This window comes from Bos grunniens, chromosome 19, assembly GCF_055505025.1.
Source record: "Bos grunniens cultivar Pamir isolate PY7600 chromosome 19, Bosgru_T2T1.0, whole genome shotgun sequence".
In the NCBI taxonomy this organism is placed as follows: domain Eukaryota; kingdom Metazoa; phylum Chordata; class Mammalia; order Artiodactyla; family Bovidae; genus Bos; species Bos grunniens.
In genome coordinates this window covers 25,322,828-25,342,566 of record NC_141183.1, presented here as the reverse complement: position 1 = coordinate 25,342,566, position 19,739 = coordinate 25,322,828, and the positions used below count along the sequence as shown (strand labels likewise).

At 36.2% G+C, this 19,739-nt stretch overlaps 1 protein-coding gene and 1 long non-coding RNA gene across 4 annotated transcripts in view; one reads left to right on the top strand and one right to left on the bottom strand.

The window, feature by feature from the left end:
- The window catches only part of SKAP1 (src kinase associated phosphoprotein 1), a 304,655-nt gene that overhangs the window by 41,168 nt on the left and 243,748 nt on the right, over positions 1 to 19,739 (top strand). For all 3 annotated transcript variants that reach the window (XM_086358049.1, XM_086358052.1, XM_086358050.1), the window contains one exon: positions 7,902 to 8,007. In XM_086358049.1, coding sequence (XP_086214175.1) covers positions 7,902 to 8,007 — 106 coding nt within the window. The remainder of the gene's footprint in view (positions 1 to 7,901; positions 8,008 to 19,739) is intronic.
- Positions 14,260 to 19,501, bottom strand: LOC147351790 (uncharacterized). The gene is made up of 3 exons (XR_015147686.1): positions 19,424 to 19,501; positions 16,848 to 16,910; positions 14,260 to 14,393 (listed from the first exon to the last, which is right to left on the bottom strand). It is a non-coding gene; the product is annotated as an uncharacterized LOC147351790 (long non-coding RNA).

Genomic DNA, 19,739 nt, shown 5'->3' with positions numbered 1-19,739 from the left:
TGTGTATGTACCACAGCTTTCTTATCCATTCATCTGCTGATGGACATCTAGGTTGCTTCCATGTCCTGGCTATTATAAACAGTGCTGTGATGAACATTGGGGTACACGTGTCTCTTTCAATTCTGGTTTCCTTGGTGTGTATGCCCAGCAGTGGGATTGCTGGGTCATAAGGCAGTTCTATTTCCAGTTTTTTAAGGAATCTCCACACTGTTCTCCATAGTGGCTGTACTAGTTTGCATTCCCACCAACAGTGTGAGAGGATTCCCTTTTCTCCACACCCTCTCCAGCATTTATTGCTTGTAAACTTTTGGATAGCAGCCATTCTGACTGGCGTGAAATGGTACCTCATTGTGGTTTTGATTTGCATTTCTCTGATAACGAGTGATGTTGAGCATCTTTTCATGTGTTTGTTAGCCATCTGTATGTCTTCTTTGGAGAAATGTCTATTTAGTTCTTTGGCCCATTTTTTGATTGGGTCGTTTATTTTTCTGGAATTGAGCTGTAGGAGTTGCTTGTATATTTTTGAGATTAGTTGTTTGTCAGTTGCTTCATTTGCTATTATTTTCTCCCATTCTGAAGGCTGTCTTTTCACCTGGCTTATAGTTTCCTTTGTTGTGCAGAAGCTTTTAAGTTTAATTAGGTCCAATTTGTTTATTTTTGCTTTTATTTCCAATATTCTGGGAGGTGGGTCATAGAGGATCCTGCTGTGATTTATGTTGGAGAATGTTTTGCCTATGTTCTCCTCTAAGAGTTTTATAGTTTCTGGTCTTACATTTAGATCTTTAATCCATTTTGAGTTTATTTTTGTGTATGGTGTTAGAAAGTGTTCTAGTTTCACTCTTTTACAAGTGGTTGACCAGTTGTTCCCAACACCACTTGTTAAAGAGATTGTCTTTTCTCCATTGTATATTCGTGCCTCCTTTGTCAAAGATAAGGTGTCCATAGGTGGGTGGATTTATCTCTGGGGTTTCTATTTTGTTCCACTGATCTGTATTTCTATCTTTGTGCCAGTACCATACTGTCTTGATGACTGTGGCTTTGTAGTAGAGCCTGAAGTCAGGCAGGTTGATTCCTCCAGTTCCATTCTTCTTTCTCAAGATTGCTTTGGCTATTCGAGGTTTTTTGTATTTCCGTACAAATTGTGAAATTATTTGTTCTAGCTCTGTGAAAAATACCATTGGTAGCTTGATAGGGATTGCATTGAATCTATAGATTGCTTTGGGTAGTATATTCATTTTCACTATATTGTTCTTCCGATCCATGAACATGGTATATTTCTCCATCTGTTAGTGTCCTCTTTGTTTTCGGATGCTCATGACTCCAGAGAGCACTGTTAGACAACCACCGTTCTAACTTTTTCGTTCTGTTTTTTATCTTTATTTTTTCCTTTCTCCTGCTTTCCATAGGCTGGTTTATTGCTCTTTTGTGATTTTTTGAATTTGTTGCTTCATGTATTTCTTTTCATTCTTTCTTATTTAATATTGGAAATATTGAAGTCTATGCTAAGTCGCTTCAGTCGTGTCCGACTCTGTGCCACCCCATAGATGGCAGCCCACCAGGCTCCCCCGTCCCTGGGATTCTCCAGGCAAGAACACTGGAGTGGGTTGCCATTTCCTTCTCCAATGCATGAAAGTGAAAAGTGAAAGTGAAGTCGTTCAGTCGTATCCGACTTTTAGCGACCCCATGGACTGCAGCCTGCCAGGCTCCTCCATCCATGGGATTTTTCAGGCAAGAGTACTGGAGTGGGGTGCCATTGCCTTCTCCATTGAGGTCTATAAAGGTCTATAAATAAGAGATCACTCTGTACAATGCTGGTTATATTTCATAATATTTTACACAGGCTATTTTCTCAATAGATGGTAATTATAGTTTTGAGTTTCCTCTACTACCCACAATGTATGTGTGCATGTGTTTTCAAATGTCTAAGTATGGAGAGTTTTTTTACTCTTTTAAATGTTAAGTTCTAGTTTTATTTTGTGTTAATCATAAAATAGATCTTTCTAATTTTGAGTTTTTAAGAAATTATTGATTTTTTTTGTAATCCAGTGCTTAATTAATTTTCATAAATATGAGCATTTGAATGTGACTAGTCTGAACTGATATGTGTTGTTAAATGTAAAATGCACATAGGTTTTGAAGATATAATACAAAAACAGGTAAAATAGCTCAATAATTATTTTTTGTTCATTACATATTGAAATCATACTATTTTGGTTTAAAAAAAAATTATTTATTTGTTTTTGCCTGTGCTGGATCTTCATTGCTGCATAGGCTTTTCTCTAGTTGTGGTGAGCAGAGGCTCCTCTCTCGTTGTGGTATATGCAGCCTTCTTGTTGTTTCTATTGTTGCTTCTTTTGTTGAGGAGCACGGGCTCTAGGGTGCTTGGGCTTCAGTAGTTGCGGCAGGTGGGCTTAGTAGTTGCGGTTCCCAGACTAAAGCACAGACGCAATCGTTGTGGTGCCCGGGCTTAGGTGCTCCATGGCATGTGGGGTCTTCCCAGATCAGGGATAGAACTCATGTCTCCTGCATTGGCAGGTAGATTCTTTACCAGTGAGCCACCAGGGAAGCCCCAAATCATATTTTGTATCTACTGAGTTAAATAAAGTAAATATCACTGAAATTAATTTTATCTCTTTTTGGGCTATGTTTTGAAATGAGGCTACTAGAAAATTTTAAATTACGTGTGTAATTTTATTTCTATTGGACATAAACTGCCCTCTATAATTATATATTTTTATCCATGTGGTCTATTAGAGACTAGTAGTGACTTTACAATTGTTTTTCAGTAATTTCTACTTATAGTTCTTGAATTTTTCACTATATGTATTTTAGTACTATTCTATTTAGCACATAACAGGTCACTTCTATTACGGATTGTACTTTATATAAAATAAAATGACTCTGTTGGCCTGTTTGTGTTCTACTTTGATATGAATTATTGCTATTCTTGCTTTTAAGAAAATTTGTTTAGGACATTTTGCACATCTGTCTTCTTTTAATTTCAATCTCACTTTATTTCAGGTGAATATCTTTTAAACAGTAATCAAATTAACTTATCTTTTTGCATAGAAATTCTTTACTTTTTTTCACTTGTTTCTGTTAACTTTTTTCTTTTTAAATTGAAGTATAGTTGATTTACAATATTATATTGGTTTCAGGTGTACAACATAGTGATTAAAAAATTTTATAGATTATTCTCAATTTATGCTTATTATAAAACATAGGCTATATTCCCCATGCTATGCAATATATCCTTATAGCTTGTTTTTAATAGAGGACTCTAATTTTTCACAATTATTATCATCAGTTATATATCATTTTATGAGTTTTATTATTTGCTACATTATATTTTTCTGTTTTATTACATTGAATATTAAAAAATTTTTTTTCCTCTTTAAATTTTGTGTTCACATTGTGCTGTGCTTAGTTGCTCAGTAGTGTCCAACTCTTTGTAATGGATTGTAGCCTGCCAAAGCACCTCTGTCCATGGGGATTCTCCAGGCAAGAATACTGGAGTGGATTGCTGTGCCCTCCTCCAGGGGATCTTCCCAACACAGGGATCGAACCCAGGTCTCTCGCATTGTAGGTGGTTTCTTTACCATCTGGGCCACCAGAGAAACCCATTATTACACTTATTACATTAGTGTTTGAAAAATTGTAGTTAAACCCATTTTCTTTAATTATCATTGTCCAAGATGGCATAGTACCCATTAACTTTATGTAAATGAGTAATTTAGCTTGTTTTCTTCTCTATTTCTTTCCTAACTAGTATTCAGATGCTTATTACATTTTTTAACAAATATCTTAATTAAGAATTACTCTTTAACAATAAGTTTTAAACTGTATTTAACCACAGTTACCTAGATTTAACTTATTTTGCTGGTTTGAATTTCATCACCACCTCTTTCTGTTGATCAGTGTGTCCTTGAAAAGATTTTCTTCAGGAAAGAATGTACGTGATAGAAATTCAGAGCCACAACTGTTTGAAAATGTTTTGCTGGTCTCCTTCATGTTATATAACCAACATCTTGACTATGTTTAGAATTCTTGCGCACAGTATTTTTCCTTTAAAACACTAAAACTTTCATCTTCGGGTGCTTATTTTGTGGAGAGGACATTTTGACTCTGTTATTCTGTAAACTACTTCTTTTTTTTTTTATGTCTGGGTACTTAAAGAATGTTTTCATCCTCAAAATTTGAAATTTCAGAAGGGTATGTGTAGATGTTGTTATTCACTCATCCATTCATTCATACATTTGTTTCTATTTTTTAACAGCTTCATTGAGATGTAGTTCTTATACCATAAAACCTATCCATTTAAAGGGTGCAGTCCAATGGCTTCTAGTATGGTACTCACAGAGTTGTACAGTCACCATCACAATAAATTTTAGAACATTTTTCATCATCTTCCAAAGAAAACTTGAACCCCCTTAGCCTTCATTCTTCAATCTGCAGCCCTCTCTCCCACAGCCCTAGGCATCTGCTTATCTACTTTCTGTTCCTATAGATTTTTGCCCATTCTGTATGTTTCATGTAAATGGAATTATACTATATGTGACCCTTGCTACTGGTTTCTTTTGATTGATGAAATTATGATTTCAGAGATTTATTTGTATCGTAGCATGTATCAGCATTTCCTTTTTATTGCTGCCACATTTTGTTTATCTGTTCATCAGTTGATGAGTGTTAGTATTTATCCACTTATTGGCTGTTAAGAATAATGCTGCTACAAACATTTGTGTACAAGTTTTTATTTGAACACTTGTTTTCATTTCTCTTGTGTATATACCTAGTAGTGGAATTGGTGGGCAACTCTCTTTTTAGCTTTTTGAGGAACTGCCAGACTTTTACAAAGTAACAACACATTTTACATTCCCACTAGCAATGTATATGGAGAAGGAAATGGCAACCCACTCCAGTGTTCTTGCCTGGAAAATCCCATGGATGGAGAAGCCTGGTAGGCTGCAGTCCACGGGGTCGCACAGAGTCGGACACGACTGAAGCGACTTAGCAGCAGCAGCAGCAGTGTATAAGGATCCTAATTTCTCTCCATCTTCAACAGCACTCATTATTGTCCATCTTCTTGACAGTAGCCATGTGAAACTGGTACCTCAGTGTGGTACTGGTTATTGTTTCCTGATAACAACTGATGTTAAGCATCTTTTCATGTGTTTATTAGTCATTTGTACATCTTCTTTGGATAAATGTCTATTTAGGTTCTTTGTTTTAAAATCAGATTGTCTTTTTATTATTGAATTGTAAGAGCTTTTTATATATTCTATATATAAGTCTCCTATTAGATACATGATTTTCAAAAATTTTCTCGCTTTCTTGATAGCATCCTTTGAACCACAGTAGTTTTAATTTTGATGTCAATTTGTTTCTTTGGTTGCTTGTTCTTTTGGCATCATATCTAAGAAACTATTATCTAATCCAAGGTTACAAGGATTTATGCCTATTTTCTTCTATAGTTTTAGCATTTATGTTTGGGTCTATGATCCATTTTGAGTTAATTTTTGTATATTATATGGGTAAGGGTTCAATTTCATTTCTTTGCATGTAGATATTTAATTGTTCCAGCACCATTTATTGAAAAACAGTTTTTTTCCATTGTTTTATCTTGTCATCCTTGTCAAAAATTTATTGAATATAAATGTGAGGGTTTACTTCTAAATTCCCAATTCTGTTCCTTTGATCTGTGTGTCTGACTTTACACCAATACCATATTGTCTTGATTACTGTAGCTTTGTAGTAAGTTTTGAAATCAGAAAATGGGAAAGTTGTCCTCCTTTTTCAAAATTGTTTCGACTATTCTGGGTACCTTTAATTTCCAAATGAATTATAGGATTAGTTTGTCAGTTTCTGCAAAAAATCCAGCTGAGATTTTTATAGAGATTGCATTGACTATTTAGATCAGTATGGAAATATTCCCATATTAATAGCCATTAAGTCTCATATGTAAACATGGGATGTCTTCCCATTTAGTTTCTTCCTTTAATTTAAGGTCTTTCATTTCTTTCAATAATATTTTGTAGTTTTCAGAGTTTAAGTTTTATACTTCTCTTGTTAAATTTATTCCTTAGTATTAATTCTGTTTTATATTATTTTAAATGGAGTTTTCCTAATTTAATTTTTCCTAATTTAATTTTGGCTTGTTCATTGCTACTGTATAGAAATACAGCTGATTTTTTATATTAATCTTGTATCCTGCAAACTTATTGAACTCATTTTTTAGTTCTAATAGTTGTCAGTGGATTCCTTAGGGTTTTCTATGTACAAGATTATATCATCTGCATGTAGAGATAGTTTTACTTCTTTCTTTCTAACCTGCTGCTGCTGCCAAGTCACTTCAGTCGTGTCCAACTCTGTGCGACCCCATGGACTGCAGCCTACCAGGCTTCTCTGTCCATGGGATTCTCCAGGCAAGAACACTGGAGTGGGTTGCCATTTCCTTCTCCAATGCATGAAAGTGGAAAGTGAAAGTGAAGTCACTCAGTCATGTCTGACTCTTAGCGACCCCATGGACTGCAGCCCACCAGGCTCCTCCATCCATGGGATTTTCCAGGCAACAGTACTGGAGTGGGGTGCCATTGCCTTCTCCCTCTTTCTAACCTAGACTCTTTTAATTTCATTTTTTGCATATTTGCCCTGTCCAGCACCAGTGCAATGTTGAATATAAGTGGTAAGAGCAGACAGCTTGTCTTGTTGCTGATCTTTAGGAACAGGGGGAAAGTATTCAGCCTAAAACAGTAAAACAACCAGTTATTTTACCTGCAAAGTGGTTTATTTGGGAACAGCAAAGACTTGCAATTAAGGACGTGCAATCATGGTTATCCACAGGCAAGCCCAGAAAACAAAAAAGAGGAACTTTCTTTCATAGAGGAGAAGGAACTGGGAGGAGCTGTTATAAACAAAAAGACCATTGGAGAAAACTGGGAGTTCCAAGTGTAATGGCTTCTTGTTGACTGAGTTATTGTTAACAGTCTCTCATTGGCCAGACTCTTGCAGGACAAGGAGAAATTTTTTCCTTCCTCCTGCTGTAGTAAAGTAGGAACCTTCTCCCTGTTGGAGATACAGTGATATATCTCTTCCTGTTGGTCTGCAATTGACATCGATGGGTAGGGCCTTAGAGCTCCCTTTTCTGGCACCCTGACTTTATTAAAAAAGAGGGGGGGGACTGTATATTGATTTTCACCTATCATTAAGAATGATGTTAGTGGGTTTTTGTAGATGATCTTTATAAGGCTAAGGAAGTTTCCTTCTATTTCCAGTTTGTTGAGTGTTTTTGTTTGTTTTATCATAAAGTGCTGTTGAATTTTGTCGAATGCTTTTTCTGCATCCATTGAGACAATCACATCGCCTTTGTCCTTTATCCTATTAATATGGCATATTACATTAATTTAATTTTGGATAGCATTTATTTTTACCTTTGAATTCAACTTTTCATCCTTTAGCCTTCAGAGGAACTTGGAGGAACCTATTTAATGATATATGCAATAGATATGACATACATCTTAGAATTTAATGGTGGTCCTTAGTGAAATTTTTATTTCCAGAATTTTTTACCCCATCAAAAGTCCTACTTATGGCTATGTAGGATTTTTTGTTTGGTGTTCTTGAGTGGTGAGAATGTAAAACAAAATTTTAATATGCTTATGTAACCCAACTGTATAAATTCGTAACATTATCTTGATAGTATATCTAGTGCAGTTTCATATTACAGGCATTAGAAGTGAAATATACATAAGTATCCTCTTCTGTGGCATTACTTACAATCACCTTATTCTGCAACTTTAAAGTTTTTAAAGAGAAATTTGTATCCATTTGTTAATCCTCCAGATTTTCTTCCTTCTCTCTTGGTACTTTTTCTTTTCTGTTGATCAGCTTTCCTTTTCGTTTAGATACTGAGGACTTCCTGGCCGAAGGTTTGCGGAATGAGAACCTCAGTGCTGGTGCAAAGGACAACAGAGACCATATTCTGCGGGGCTTGCAGCAAATCAAAGCTAGGTTTGTATAAACCGGTTCCATTATTCTTCTTCATAAAGTTTAAAGCAATTTATAATCAGCAAAATCTACTTTAATTGTATATAAATTATCAAAGTAGGACACATTTATTATAGTTCTTTATACTTGGTAGAGGCTTTTAAATGTTTACTGAATTGCATTGAAGGTAGGCAGGCATATTTAGGGTAGTTAGTTTACCACAATGGAAATATTTTTATAGTTGTATATGTTAAGAAAGTTATTCTGCTTTTAGCTTTGGATTGTTATGTTAGTCTTTATTGGACACTTTTGCAAAATGGGTGAAAAGCTAAATATTTATGCTTGTCCAAATTACTGAAAGAGAGGACGTTAAGCAGTATGAGACAATTTCCACTATGAGTTTTAGTCCTGATTTTATATCCTCATCTCCTTCCCGAATAGAAAACTTAAACTAGACTTATCCAGTTGATTCTTTCCTCCTATTAAAATGTCTTACTCTCAGGCTGATTGGAATATCATGCTCATTAAGTTGTTTTTTTTTTAATTAAAGGCCCTCACCTAGTTTTTGTGCCTTTTAGAATGTGAGCACCTGACAGATGCATACACTTGCTTGATGGAGGGAAAAATAAAAAATTTCCATTACAGTATATTCCTCAACCACTTCTTGTTCGAAGTGTGATAACTGAATGAGAGTTGGGGATAAGTGAGTACAATCTTAAGTCTTTTTCGACTTGGAGGCAATGTGATTTGAAACGTTTGAACTGTGTACTCTTAGTAAAGGAAGAGCTTCAGCAGTGTTATACCTGGGATTTCATTTGTGTGGCAGAAAGATCTTATCATCTACTTTAGAAACGTCATTGAAACTCCTTAGAAGCAAGGAGTTTTATCCTTTCGAAGGGCACAGCCAGAATATATTCCCTCCAGGAATGTGAGAGAACTTCACAAGATGCCCTGCTGGATCTTAATCGATCTTTCCTGCTGGCTAATTAAGCATCACTTTTACTCAGCAACTGGGGACTATGTAATTATCAGCCTGGGTTGCCCTGAATAATTGAAACAAACAGAATGCAAAAGATGAGAGCTTTTTGCAAAAGTGAGAATATCTGTAATTTTTGTTAGGTTGGAAGAGTGTTTAAAACAAACTTCCCTATACTTTATTAGTGGATAAGTTTAGGCTTAGTTGTGTCTGAAGGCTCAGTTAGTAACTTAAAGAATTTTTTATTTCTTTAATACAAAGTTGATCTTTGTATTATAGGATTATTATAAGGATGGCATGAGGAACAAAGATGGAATTATTTTAAACTGTACTATAGGGAGTGAAAGTGAAGTCGCTCAGTCGTGTCCGACTCTTTGCGACCCCATAGACGGTAGCCTACCAGGCTCCGCCATCCATGGGATTTTCTAGGCAAGGATACTGGAGTGGGCTGCCATTTCCTTCTCCAGGGGATCTTCCCAACCCAGGGATCAAACCCGGGTCTCCTGTATTGCAGACAGACGCTTTACTGTCTGAGCCACCAAGGATAGCGAGAGGGATGCCCAAAATATAATTGTGTATATGGTGGTGTTAATGGTATAAATCTGTGATAAGGAATGTAAAAATAATTTTATTGCATCTATGGAGGCAAATATACAATGAGTAGAAATTCTCCTTTCCTGTTATTTGCAGTGCAGCACTTGGAAAGGACTGAATTTCAATCTGAAATTGATAATAAAAGGTGATTTTGTGGTGACTCACTGTTATCTCACTGTTATCACTTACATATTACTTCTTAGTTCTCTTTTTTAAGTGCATACACACACTCATACACACACACCCATGCACACAGACATAGAAGCTGTATTTATTATGAGGCAGAGAGGGTTCCTTGTTCTCAAAGGACTTGCTGTGTGGTTTGTGGGATAGATATTCAGGAAATAATCAGCAGGGGTTTTAGGAAACATCTGCATTGTTGATGGGAGCTTTCTGTTCATTGATTTGTTGTAAGAAAGATGACACTTTATTTAGAATTTCACAATTATCAGATCAGGAGGAAATGAGGAGCCAGAAATTAGATACTGTACAAGAAAATGGAAAAATGAGGATTTCCTTTGGCAAGCTGTTTGAAATTGTCTTAAATTTACCCATTCAATCATCGTCCCATAATGTAACCCTTGTCTTACTGAATCTTCTTTTTCAGCCGCATTGCGTGTATGGCCCCATGTATGGGTGGTTGATGTTATGTACTTATATGTATTTGTAGCAGTTGCTTTGAGAGCACTGAAAACTTGTACAATGCCAATCGCATTTACTTTTTTTTGTGTGGAAGTTGTATCTCTCCCAGAGGCTGAGTATGAAAGGAAATTTGGAAATCATCAAACTTGAGAGCTAAATGTATATGGAAAATGGCCAAGTAACATCAAAAGAATTAATGAAAGCCACTTTAAAAGTTTGATCTTGAGTCATATTAAAGCAATAAAACTTTAGGGGTTTGGTAAATTTGTGGGGGAGGTAGGCATCTGTCTAAAACTACTAACTTGGCACATTAGGGCCGAAGGTGGGTAAGAAATCTCTAGCAGGATAACCTGGGAAAGACACTAGATAAATATAAATGCCATATATACATATACTCCCCCCCCCAAAACTTTCATTCTATCTTTGTTGCGTCCTTGCTTTAATTCATTTAATTATTTCCTCCACACTGTGCTGCTTGAGAATAGAGTGGAGTGATGGGAAAATACTGATTCCTGGTAAACTCTAGGGGCTTGGCTGTAATTTTTATGGTGGCTCAGAATTCAGTGCTATTTGCCATGACTGTGGACTCGCTGTAAATTAAAGCATCTGACTTCATCACAGCTGTTATGTGCTGTTTGCCACCTTTCTGTTGCCTAGAGTGACTGACCCCAGAAAACGATAGTTGTGTTGAGTCATGGATGTCCTCCAAGTGCTCATCTGTTTTTCAGTACAAGTAGGTTTTCTGTCTTCCCAGACTGAAAATCATATCTGTATTTCTGTCTTGATAGGGTTTTTTTGGCTTAAGAGTATTACCAATGAAGGATAATGTTTTCCATATAAGACAAATAAAAAACGGATGGCACTTTGCGTGATTCCAAGGAAATGAAGTCCTGTTGTGGTATTTGATGTCCTGAGCTGTGATGTTCATGGCTCTTCTTCAAACTGCCTCCTCATTTAAACCTTCTCCCTAAAACTAACAGCTTTCACATTCTGAGTCCAAGTTTTCAGCAAGCTCTTTAGAGAATGATTAGGATGAAAGCCAGGCAGAGGCTCCTCCTGTTTTATTGCGGTGGTCACTGCAGGACCAGTGCCAGCTGTGAGGCACCTGGAATGAAACATACTTCATCTATACTCAGACGTTTAAGGGCATTCTTATGCATTTGCAGAAACAGTTGAGCATTTCTTAAGTTTGATTCAGGGGAGGCCATCTGACAGCAAGAATGCATTGAGAATGGGGGAAAGGGTGAAGAAAATAGAAAATTTTTATTACTGAGGTAGGGATAAATTCTCCATGGCTCATTTTGGAACAGCTAGTCATTTATGCTCACTGTTGGAAGTGAAGTCTAGAGCCAATGGAAACAAATTTAGAGTATTGTTTTCTTTTGTGAAACTTAAAGGAGTTCCAAAAAGAGACAGGTAGATTAATAACATATTGAAATGGAAAGAAATAAAGAAATAACTTTATGTAACAGGATTATGGCACAACCCCACAAAACCAGTGCTTTTAAAGTACAGACTGAAAGAATATCTTGAACATGTCTCATTGTGGGTGGTTAGCCTATAGCTCTGCATGAAACATGATATGTTAGTACAAATATCATAAAAATAATTCCAGTTCTCTTTGGGAACTTCAAGTTTTTCTTATCAGCTTACCATGGATTTAGCTTTAAAACAGAATTTAGTTTAAGAATATATTGTTCTTCTGTCTTTGTATTGGAGGAAAGACAAGGAGTTAGTCCAATGTAACTCTTGAGAGCAAGATTTTCAAAGTGATATGCTGTCAATATTATCGCCATTAATTACATGGAGAATGTTACTTTTCCTAAATGCTGGTTATTGAGCTTAAAATTCCCAAACAAAAAACATTCAGATGAAGTGTGCTTATCAAGAGAAGAAATGTGAAATGTGTTGTTGGTACATTTGTGTTACAAGTTTAGATATTTGTTCATATCTTCTCTTTCTATTCACTTTGCTACTTTCACTGGCGTTTCAGTGCCAATGCAGAAATAAAAAAGGTAGTAGGTACTAGTGCAATCTATCTAAGTTTAAAGAGCTCTGAAAAGGCTTCAAACTTATAGCAATAATTTGACCACATCTTGAAGTTTAAAAATTCATTTCTTCCTTTTCCAGTCCTATCTCTGCTTCTCACCCTTAGCCAAGAAAGCAAACAAAAACTCACAACTTCACGGCTCTCAAGTTATCAATTATAGGCTAAATCCCTGTACTACTTTTCTGTTATTTAGTGAGTGTATGTTGAGATTTCACAATTGTGTTAAAGATTTTTGGAGATATACTTACTGGGAGTAGTAAAGGGTTATTTTTGTTTCTCTTTTAGTCTGAAATGGTCTACAGGTGAAACTGGTATAATATTACTTGCTGTTGGTCTCTCGGCTTAACTTGGAAAGGAAGATCATTTTATCACATGTTCTTTCATAGCAAGTTTCCTCTACTTTCAAAGCAGCCTTGAAGTGTATGACTCCTTTTTAATTTTATGATGATGATTATTTTGTTTATTCTTTCACTTGAGTAGGTGTCTTGGATTTGGTACCAGCTATAAGATTAAATTGATCCATTTTTGTTTTCTTTTACACTGGGCTGTTTTGGTGGTGTTAGTAGATAGAAGCCTCTCCCTTTGATCATCCCATAAAATAAATATTTTATATGAGTAATTTTGATGTACAATAACTTTTTAGTAAGTGGGTTTTTTTTTAATCTTGTTTTTTTCAATCATTTTTATTAAACATTCCCAGTACTGAGCTCATTAAACAGAATAACGTGTTCTATCAAGAGTGGAAGGTCATTTGAAATGAAACCTGGGAAGCAGGTAGATAACTGAGCTTTCTCCCTTCAGGTTGGACTGACCCGTTAGAATAAGCTGAACACTACTATTTAGTCCTATAGTTAGGTCTCTGAATTTGCTTTACTTCTAATAGAATTATAGCCATCATTATTACTTGGGCACATTCCTATTAGCTACTTGAAACGGATTTGTCTTGGAAGATCTCAGAAAATCCTCAGTATCAATGTTTTTAATACTAGAAGCTTTTCTATTTGTCTATAAATGGGGGCTCTTAATTCATACATTGTGTGAAAAGATCATTTATATGAAATTACAGTCTTCATTTTACCAATGTTAACTTTGGCCTTGATTTTAAATCTCACTTGATCTGGATCTAGTCTTTTGTCCCAACGTGTGCTATTTTTTCTGCTTATAGAAAGCCAGTGGGGGGAAAAAAATGCCTCTCTGTATTCATCTATTTATGGATCTCCAGAAACTTGTGGCGTGAGGCCCTCCTGGTTGTGGTTATCTCTAATTTGCTGGTTTTCTCTTATTTCTGATGTAGATCCATCCTGTATCCACTTCCTGTGTTACACTGAAATTAGAGCAAAGGGGAGAGAAATGCAAGAGCACTGGGTCAGCTCTCAGAATTCAAAGTCTTTGTTCTGATGTTTTTTCTATAACATTGTCTGATTCAATTGAAGATTTGCCTAAGCATGATCTTGTGTTTTCTTTTTCAGTTGCCTCCCCCAAAATGTTATTTGGGATTGTTTTTTCAAATGTTACAAAAATGCAAACATTACCAACCAAACCTTGAAACCTCAAAAATTTGATTTCTTTTATGGTATCACTATGATTTTTCATTTTTTTTTAATTTGCAAAATGATGCAGGAAATTTCATTTCCTTGGGATTTCATTTTATTTCATGATTCTGTTGAAAATGAGTTGGGCCTAAAGTGGGTTTTTATAATCACAACATGTGAATCATTTCTTCTTTGGAAGCCGGATCTTCTCTCCGACTGTGTAGCCTCATCTAGTCTCCCTGAAGTGCAGCACTAGCAGGGTTGATAATGAAATGCGGTCCTTCTTATCACACCCAGCAAAAGGCTCAGAAACGACAGGAAAAAAAATCAATCCCACAGGAACTTCTCAAGTGCTAGATATCCATATTTAACCCCCATGCATTTAAAATGGAAATGAGATATCTCAGGGTTTTAGTTTTTGATTTACACAAGATGTCACTGCCTCCTTGGCAATGGGAATATTTTGCAGACCAACTGCTGACCTGTTTAGGGAGATCTCAGCCTATCGCCTCAGGTCCAATGTAGTTTCTTCATAATTCTTTCGAAACTCTCAGCAGTGCTTTGCAGCAGCTTTGATTCTTCAGGCTTCAAAGAATGCCCCTTCCAGGCCAATCTTCTAAAAGAAAAAAAAAAGAAAAATCAGTGTAGGGGAATAAACAGCTCATAAAGGAAGGGGCAGCTATCCCTGTGGCAGTTCTCACTCTACTTAATTAATAAGGAGTTTATAAGCCAGCTACAGCTTCACAAAGCCAAGAAAATTCCAGTTTGATGCTAGTGCCTTGTTATGAAATTCCCACTTGGAGTGACTCAGTCTTCAATAATCAAGTTGTTTTATCATAGATATACAGTGACGCTTATGCGTTATGATTAAATGCTCACCCTCAAGCTCCCTCTTGAGTTTGTGAGCCTTGTTGAGTTATTATAATTTATAGAAAACTTTATGCCCACATAATTTCCAATTAGCTATTTCTCAGTTTTATTAAGGGAGTGTCTCTCTTTTCTGGATTCTGCCATAACCACAATGTTCATTTTATGATTTGATAATCAAGACCTCCTATCATGTCTACCAAGAACCTTTGTTTTTTGGTTAATGATAAAACTAAGATATGTGACATTACTCAAAGTAAGAGAATTAATAAAAGATTAGGATTTAGAATGTAGGATTTCTAAGTGGTTGCATAGTTTACTTAAGCAAGCCATTATTTTAAAAAAGAATTGGCATCTTTCAAAAGCTTATTGGTTTAAAGGAACTGTAAATAAATATTGAAGTTTAGTTAATTATATATGCATCTAGAGTCTCGCAACATCTGTAGTTTATTTTGGAATGCATCAAAAACAAGATGGATGGATAGGTGGATAAGTGACAAAGCAGATATAACAAAATGTGAATCATAGCATCTAGATTATGAGTATACACATATATCGGTGTTCATTTACCTTTTATGCATATCTGAAACATTTCATAATGTGATGTTGCAAAAAACATTTGTTTCACTTTGCAGTTCGAAACCATAGACTTCATTCATACTGTGGTTTCAGAAAACCGTAGACTTCCTCATGTTGGAAATGTAATAAGTATGTCTGTGATATTTTTAGGATTATAATTTTCTAAGAATAACCTTATTATTTCTGGATGATAGTAGTCTAAGGGATAATCCTTCAGTTTGTTATTTCTGACATAACTAACTTTAAGTATCTAACTTTTATACTTCTTTAAGACTTCCAGGCTAGCAATTATTGAGAGTTCAAATTCAATTCAAGCATTCTGCCCAGGAGATCCTGAGATTTTGATCTTTTTTAAGGAAAGGCAATTTCTGACTTTTCTCATAAATTTGATAAAAGGAAAGCTAATATGAGATTGGTAGTCCAGTAGGAAATGGAACTCAATTTTACATTTTTTAAATCATTTTATGGTATTAAAAATGACAGAGGTTAGAAACAAAGCTCTTATTCTTTTATTGAACTAGAATTGAAAGTGGCAGAAAATCATTTTGGCCCCGGTGCAGTAAATGTTATCACTAAAACATGTTCAGGGGATATCAGGATAGTCTCTCAAGCACCAGAGACAAAAGTTCACAGAAAAAGAACTGATTTTTCTGTCCTTATCTTGAAATTATGAGATGTACAGGAGATGAAAGTATCTTAGCTCTAATAGGACAGGCGATGGAGTATGTGTTAGAAATGATAATGTCTCCATTCTGGAGAGGGGTGAAATGGAGAGAATGTGGTGGGACGGGTGTCTCAGCAGTGACAGGCACGATGGAGGGAATTCACAGGGACAAGGAGGGTCAGCAGCTGAGCCAGCCCCAAAGATGAAGAATCCAGAAGCAGAGAAAATTATACTTGTGCAAAATTACACTGTGAGCTGACCATGAAGATGGTAAGAAAGCAAACAATACTATTTGTTAAAAGTACTGTTTGAAGATTTTGTTTGAAAGAGAAATTAAACTGGAGCTGTCAGCAGCTACTTGATTTTAAGAATCCAGTAGAAGAGAAATTTTAAGTCCATTTGGGAAAAACCAATCATTTTTGAGTATGCAGTCTGATTATTCTTTAGAATTTTGTGTAAATGGAGCAAGTTGGTAGACATATGTTTGCTGATCCTATAATGATTAAAATTCAGAATAAGTCAGACTCTTGTGAAATTGAGTTTTCAGGTTCCAGCCAGTGTTTTATACTGCCATATGGCATAACTAGAATTAACTGCTGCTCCCAGTCTGTTTATTCTTTTACTGAATATCTAGGTGCCCTGTTTGAAATAGTAGGGATTCCACAAAAGTATGTAATCACATGAGATAGATGGTTGACATGTTCACGACACCGGTCTGTATAGCTAATAGTTGCTTTTGTAGCTAATAGAAGAGCAAGCTTTTTTTAAGTTTTTCTACCCTAACCTCTCTTTTTATTAGAAAGAACAGATGGGTAAGAGAGTTAACAAGGAAAAGAGGAAAAAATTTAGGACCTTATAGGTCAGTGTAAATAGAAAAGGTAAAGCAAGAAATCCTTTTTGCTAGAGTCCTAGCTTCTTGATGCTCAAGAGTGACTCATGGACCAGCAACATCAACATCACCTGGAAAGTTGTTAAAAATGCAGAATCTCAGGCTCCATTGAATCAGACCCACTGAATCAGAACCTGCATGTTAATAAGATCCCAAGGTTATTTGTATGCACAGAAACATTTGAGAATCACTGCTCTACCACATACTTTTAAGTTCATTTTAAATTCAGTTTCTTAGAACTTGGACGACATACTTATGGAGATTATAAACTTCTTAATCACATGGATGTTCATTTTTTAAAAAACGATCTATCACAGTACTGGCATATGATATGAGCTCAATAATGTGAGTCGAATGAGGGAGAAACTGTTATAAATGTGTTATCTGGTCCTTGGCTAAACATTAGAACAAGAGATCCTCTATATTTTGAAATTTACTATTCAGTGGCCAGCCCCACATATTCTTGTCCAAAGATAGAACACATTCTTTTTATTGAGCATTAGGAGTTACAGAGCCATTTGTAAAGATGGCATCCATCTCTTTAAATGTCTCCTGTGATGACATTTCTCTAATATTCTGTGGCATAAGGTTACAGGGCTGCTGCCCATGTGTTGGAGTTCTTTCAGAGTATGGATGCCAGTTAGTCCAGACATGATCCATCTTAAGCCCTCTGCCTTTGGTTATCATCTTTCCTATAAAGCTTTGCACTTCCTTGTTTCCACCATCTTTCATCTTTCCTGAGGACTTCTTTTCTAATCCTTCCCCCTGTGTTTCCTAGAATCCATGTTCTAGTATAATCAAACTCCACGATATCCTCAACCTCTTTTCTCCATCCTTGCCCAAGTAAAACATGACTCTTCTTCAGGATACTGTTTTGCTTGCAGCTATCTTAAATAGAACTTGCTCATTTTCCAGAAGTGCTGTTGGCATCCTTCATGCTCATTGCTTGTCATTTCTAGATTTTTACTATTCAATCTTTTGCCAGACCTCTTCCCTTTTGAGATTTGCCTACATGGTTTTACAGTTCTCTGTCATCGTTTGAGTTCAGAGTCTCCCCTCATGCTATTTGAGGACTGAGGCTTTGACTCATAGTTGTCATCTTCACTCTGCTATAACCACTGCCCCCTAGAGACCTTCTCTCTCAAATTTAGCTTTTCCCTCCTGATTACATCTCTCCATTCATCATATAAATATGCTCAAATCCCTCCTAATATTAAGAAAAACATTACATCCTACACAGTGATTCCCCCTCTGGCTACTGTCCTGTCTCTCTCTCTCTCTCTTTTTTAATAGACACCCTTCTTGAAATAGAAGCCTAGGCAAGCCATTTCTGGCTTCTTCTCTGGCCACTCTTCAGTCCCCTATAATCTAATCTCTGCTCCTATCAAGTTACTCTTGCCAAAATACCAGTAACTTGCTGATTGCATCATCCGGGTGACACTGTTCAAGCCTTATCTTATTTGGTGTATCTGCAGCATGTGACAATATTAATAGCTCCCTTTTCCTCAAAAAGTAAAAACAAACAAGCAAATAAAAACAGCAAAAGCAAATAAAAACTCTCTCCCTCTGTTGGTCCCCATGATAATAGTCTCTCCTGGTTTTCCTTCTTCCTTGTACTTATACTCTTAGTTTAGGCTTTGGCTTGAGCTTGTTTTTCTACCCTGCCCTCTTCACTGCTATTTCTCAGGCTTGCCTCTTTCTCATCACATTCTCTGTAAGCAGTTGCATAGTTCTGCAGCTCAACTGCAGTTCTCTCTCCAAGGCACTATATAGCATATTGGACACCTCCTTTCGGGTGTCTTATAGATTATCTTATAGATATCTCAAACTTGCAAAGCTGGGACAGACCTGCTGTATGCCTCTCCAACAGCCACCCTCCATTCTTCCTAGACAACATCACCCCACCTTCCTAGGGAAGGACTCATGATCTGAAAGCCATTCTGTTTTGCCAGTGGTTGGTCTAGAGTTTGCATAAGATACAGTTTTGGCCAAAGAAATGTGAGGAGAAGACTTCTGATAGCTTCTCACATGGCAATCTTATGCTTAGGAAGAGAAAGTGAAGTCGTTCAGTTGTGTCTGACTCTTTGCGACCCCGTGGACTATAGCCTACCAGTCTCCTCCATCCATGGGATTCTCCAGGCAAGAATACTGGAGTGGGTTGCCATTTCCTTCTCCAAATCTTATGCTTGGGAGGCCAAAATAAAGCACTGAAATGCAGTAGCCACTGTAAGACATTACTCTGCTCTAAGGTGTTAGAGCAGAAATAAGGGAAGAACCCAGGTTCTTCATGCCATTGTTGGGACCCTGCATCATGCCTAGAATCACCAGTCTTCAGACTTTTTCTTTTGAAGGAAAAATAAACTTGTATTTGCTTAAGCCTCTGTCAGTCAGATTTTCTGTTATTTTGTAGCCAGAAGAATCATATCTGATTGAGTGTCCAGAACTGAACTCATTATTTTATATTCCGCTTACCCCTGAAGTCTATTTCTGCTTTCACTAGGTCCTGACCCCCTAGGCAGAATCCTGGAAGTCACTCCTCTTTACTCCCCAAACCATCAACAAGCCTATTGATTCTTCATTCTAAATCTGTCTTCTTCTTTCTATTCTCTTTCTCACTGGCTAAATTTTAGCTCTCATGAAGTCTTACTCAGAGCTTTGCACAATTCTCTTTTCTGATTCTCTGCTTCAGGCTTCTCCCTGTTCCAGTTTATTCTGCTCCTCCATTCTGTTGAAAGGGGAGATATAAAAAAGAAGATAATTTAATCATTTGTGCTATAGAAGAAGATATATTGATATGGAATGGTAAGATATACTATACATGAAGAAATGGTTGTTGTTTTTTTTTTCAGAGACATGTCTGAAAAAATGCACCAAAATGTTAATGATAGTAATTTCTGGCATATAGAGTTTGAATGATTTTTAATTTCTCCTTTTTATCTATTTGTATTTTCTAAATCTCTACA